Source organism: Sinocyclocheilus grahami, unplaced genomic scaffold (genome assembly GCF_001515645.1).
Source record: "Sinocyclocheilus grahami isolate Dianchi unplaced genomic scaffold, SAMN03320097.WGS_v1.1 scaffold1079.1, whole genome shotgun sequence".
In the NCBI taxonomy this organism is placed as follows: domain Eukaryota; kingdom Metazoa; phylum Chordata; class Actinopteri; order Cypriniformes; family Cyprinidae; genus Sinocyclocheilus; species Sinocyclocheilus grahami.
In genome coordinates, this window is record NW_015506258.1 from 29,953 (window position 1) to 32,922 (window position 2,970).

The window sequence follows — 2,970 nt, forward strand, 5'->3', positions numbered from 1 at the left end:
TTTTTTCTCTGGTGCTGTTTTGCGGTGTTAGTAATATGTTGTTGTAACTTGCATTACTGAGATTGTAACGAGTAATAATATTACCCAAATTTTATTAGTAATGCATTATATTACTGCGTTACAGCAAAACGTAATATACTACTGTAATATTATTACTTTTGTAATGCGTTACTCCCAACACTGCCTGCTAATGACGTCATAACCCCTCGATTTCCCTCGGTTTTGTTTTGTAGAAAACATGGAAACACTTAAGACGCTTTAATATGTTGTGCGTTTTATTAGACCGGTGACGACCGCACAGAGTAGCATAATAACAGAACTTTCAAATGTATCTAGTATGATAAAACAGCGCTGCTTTACCCCACATGCACATGACCAGAAGAAGCAGAAGCAGTCGACTGTGGCATAATAAAAGCTCCGCTGCTTTCAAGCCGTGTGTCGCACTCGTTCAGCGGCCTTGTTTCGCTTTGTCGGCTTTCAGCCTCACCCTGCTTCATTCTACTATGTTAATAAATCATTAGCTCATCCATGAACATGATTTCTGCCCGAGTCCTGTCGGATTGCATCGGCTGTGGGGATGAAGACCACAACTCCCATGATTCCACACTCAGTCACGGTGTCATCAAACTAGGCCTTTGCCTCTTTGTTTATTTTGAATACGTGCCCTCCAGCGGCGAAAAATTACATATTGTGCCTTTAAAGGATGATTTCTATTCATTCATAGAAACCATAATTTTGTCTAAACAGCAATTAAATCAGTCAGGGCATATTTTCCATATTTCAGTATATCGTTCACTGTATCAGTATACAGTACTAAACAGCAGTATTTACTTACATATATTTTAACTAGGTTTTATTGCACTAAAAACTTCAGTGAACATTTCTGATCAATACTGCACACTATTCAAATTCACATTTATTTTCTCTGCCATTTTGGCTACTGAAGTTAAAATCAGAGATGCAAATAAAGCGTCTGTCTTAACACTCCCGTACTTGTGGTTCACAAAACAAAGGAAGGATTGTGAAACCCAAGTCAGTAGGAAATGTAATGGTCAAATAAAATGTGACATTCATGATGTTGCATTATTTTATATTATAAATTCTGCATGCGTTATTTTATATTGCTAGCAAAATCATTGCAAATATGTGAAAATATAGTTCTAGATAAAAGTGAAATGTAATATCTCTGTATATATATATATCATAGGCCATATTGGAATTGCTGTACCGGATGTCTATGCTGCCTGCAAGCTGTTTGAAGAGAATGGAGTGACCTTTGTAAAAAAGCCTGATGATGGTAATTTCTTTTATATCATCCTATGTGATTATTTTAGATACATAATGTTTCTCCACCTGCAACAAACTATTTTAGTGCCACAGAATTTGCAAATTTTGGATGTTTATATTTGCATGTTACTGTGACTGTGTTCTCAATAGCATAATATCATACTACTCTTACTATTTCTGCATTATATAGCATATGTACTGTGCACAGTATGCACATTTTCTGTATACATGCAATACAAAGACCCCTTTTAAAATAAATACAATTGGATTAAAAATGCAAAATAACTCTCTTTGATCTCCAAAGACCGAATGTCTCTGAATAAATAAACTTAAAGGAATACTTACTGGCAATTTATTTAATATTTATTTATTACTTGCAGGTAAAATGAAGGGCCTGGCCTTTATTCAGGATCCTGATGGTTACTGGATTGAGATTCTCAGCCCTAACAACATGGTGTCCATCACTTCTTAAAGACTGTTGTTATGCTGTGACCTGATCAGAAGACACTAGTTGTGAAAATCAAGGACAGTTGGGTGATCAGAAAGGGGGGTTGCTCTGTGGACAGCATGGAAAGCTGTGCACACTATGAAGACTGACAATCTTTGACAGTGTGTTAGACATTTGGTCAGCTGAGTATAAAATATAACAATACAATTTGACATTTACTTTTTGTAATAATGCACTAACTGAATTAACTCTAACCTTAAAAGTTTACATTACTAAAATAAAATATTTTTTGAATTTTTGCAGTCATTCTAACCTTAAAACCCTACCGTTGTTTGATCAAATAAAGCAAGGCAATTATTTTTGTGTCACTCTTTCATTGACTGTTTGAAGAAGCCTGTAGTACTACATTTGTTTCAGGATACAATATTGGTATGTACCCTGTTAAAAAGACACTAAGATTTAAATAGAGAGTTAAATTTAAAGGGTTAGTTCACCCAAAAATGAAAATTCTGTCATTAATTACTCACCCTCTTGTTGTTCGAAACCCGTAAGACCTTCGTTCATCTTCGGAACACAATTTAAGATATTTCTGATGAAATCTGAGGGCTCTCTGACCCTCCCATAGACAGCAATGTAACTACCACGTTCAAGGTCCAGAAAAGTACCAAGATGATCGACAAAGTAGTCTGTGTGTCATCAGCGGTTCAACTGTAAAGTTACGAAGCTACGCGAATACTTTTTTGCGCAAAGAAAACAAAAATAACAACTTTATTCCACATTTTCGTCTCTACTGCGTCACTTGTGGACACGCGTTCACGACAGTATCATGACGCGAGCGTGTGGCGGCACTGACCCAGATCCGGCGTGATACAGTTGAACCACTGTTGTCACACGGTGGTAACTAAATTTCTCAATTTCACGGTGGTAACAAACGTGGTAGTTACCTTGCTGTCTATGGGAGGGTCAGAGAGCCCTCAGATTTCATCATAAATATCTTAAATTGTGTTCCGAAGATGAACGAAGGTCTTACGGGTTTCAAACAACACGAGGGTGAGTAATTAATGACAGAATTTTCATTTTTGGGTGAACTAACCCTTTAAGGGAAATGCAGCTGCAAACATACTTTGCACGTTTGAACGTGTCTGAACACGTGGCTCACACTGAACCAGGTTTAAGAAGATCAAGTCCTCAAACAGCTGACCAGCATTAAAATGTGTCTTCAAGCAGAGTTGGCT

At 36.9% G+C, this 2,970-nt stretch overlaps 1 protein-coding gene across 1 annotated transcript in view; it reads left to right on the forward strand.

The window, feature by feature from the left end:
• Positions 1-2,092, forward strand: part of LOC107566510 (lactoylglutathione lyase-like) — a 9,384-nt gene extending 7,292 nt beyond the window's left edge. Inside the window, exons 4-5 of the mRNA XM_016251959.1 lie at positions 1,208-1,297; positions 1,668-2,092. Coding sequence (XP_016107445.1) covers positions 1,208-1,297; positions 1,668-1,759 — 182 coding nt within the window. The 3' untranslated portion in view covers positions 1,760-2,092. The remainder of the gene's footprint in view (positions 1-1,207; positions 1,298-1,667) is intronic.
• The last annotated feature ends 878 nt before the right edge of the window (positions 2,093-2,970 follow it).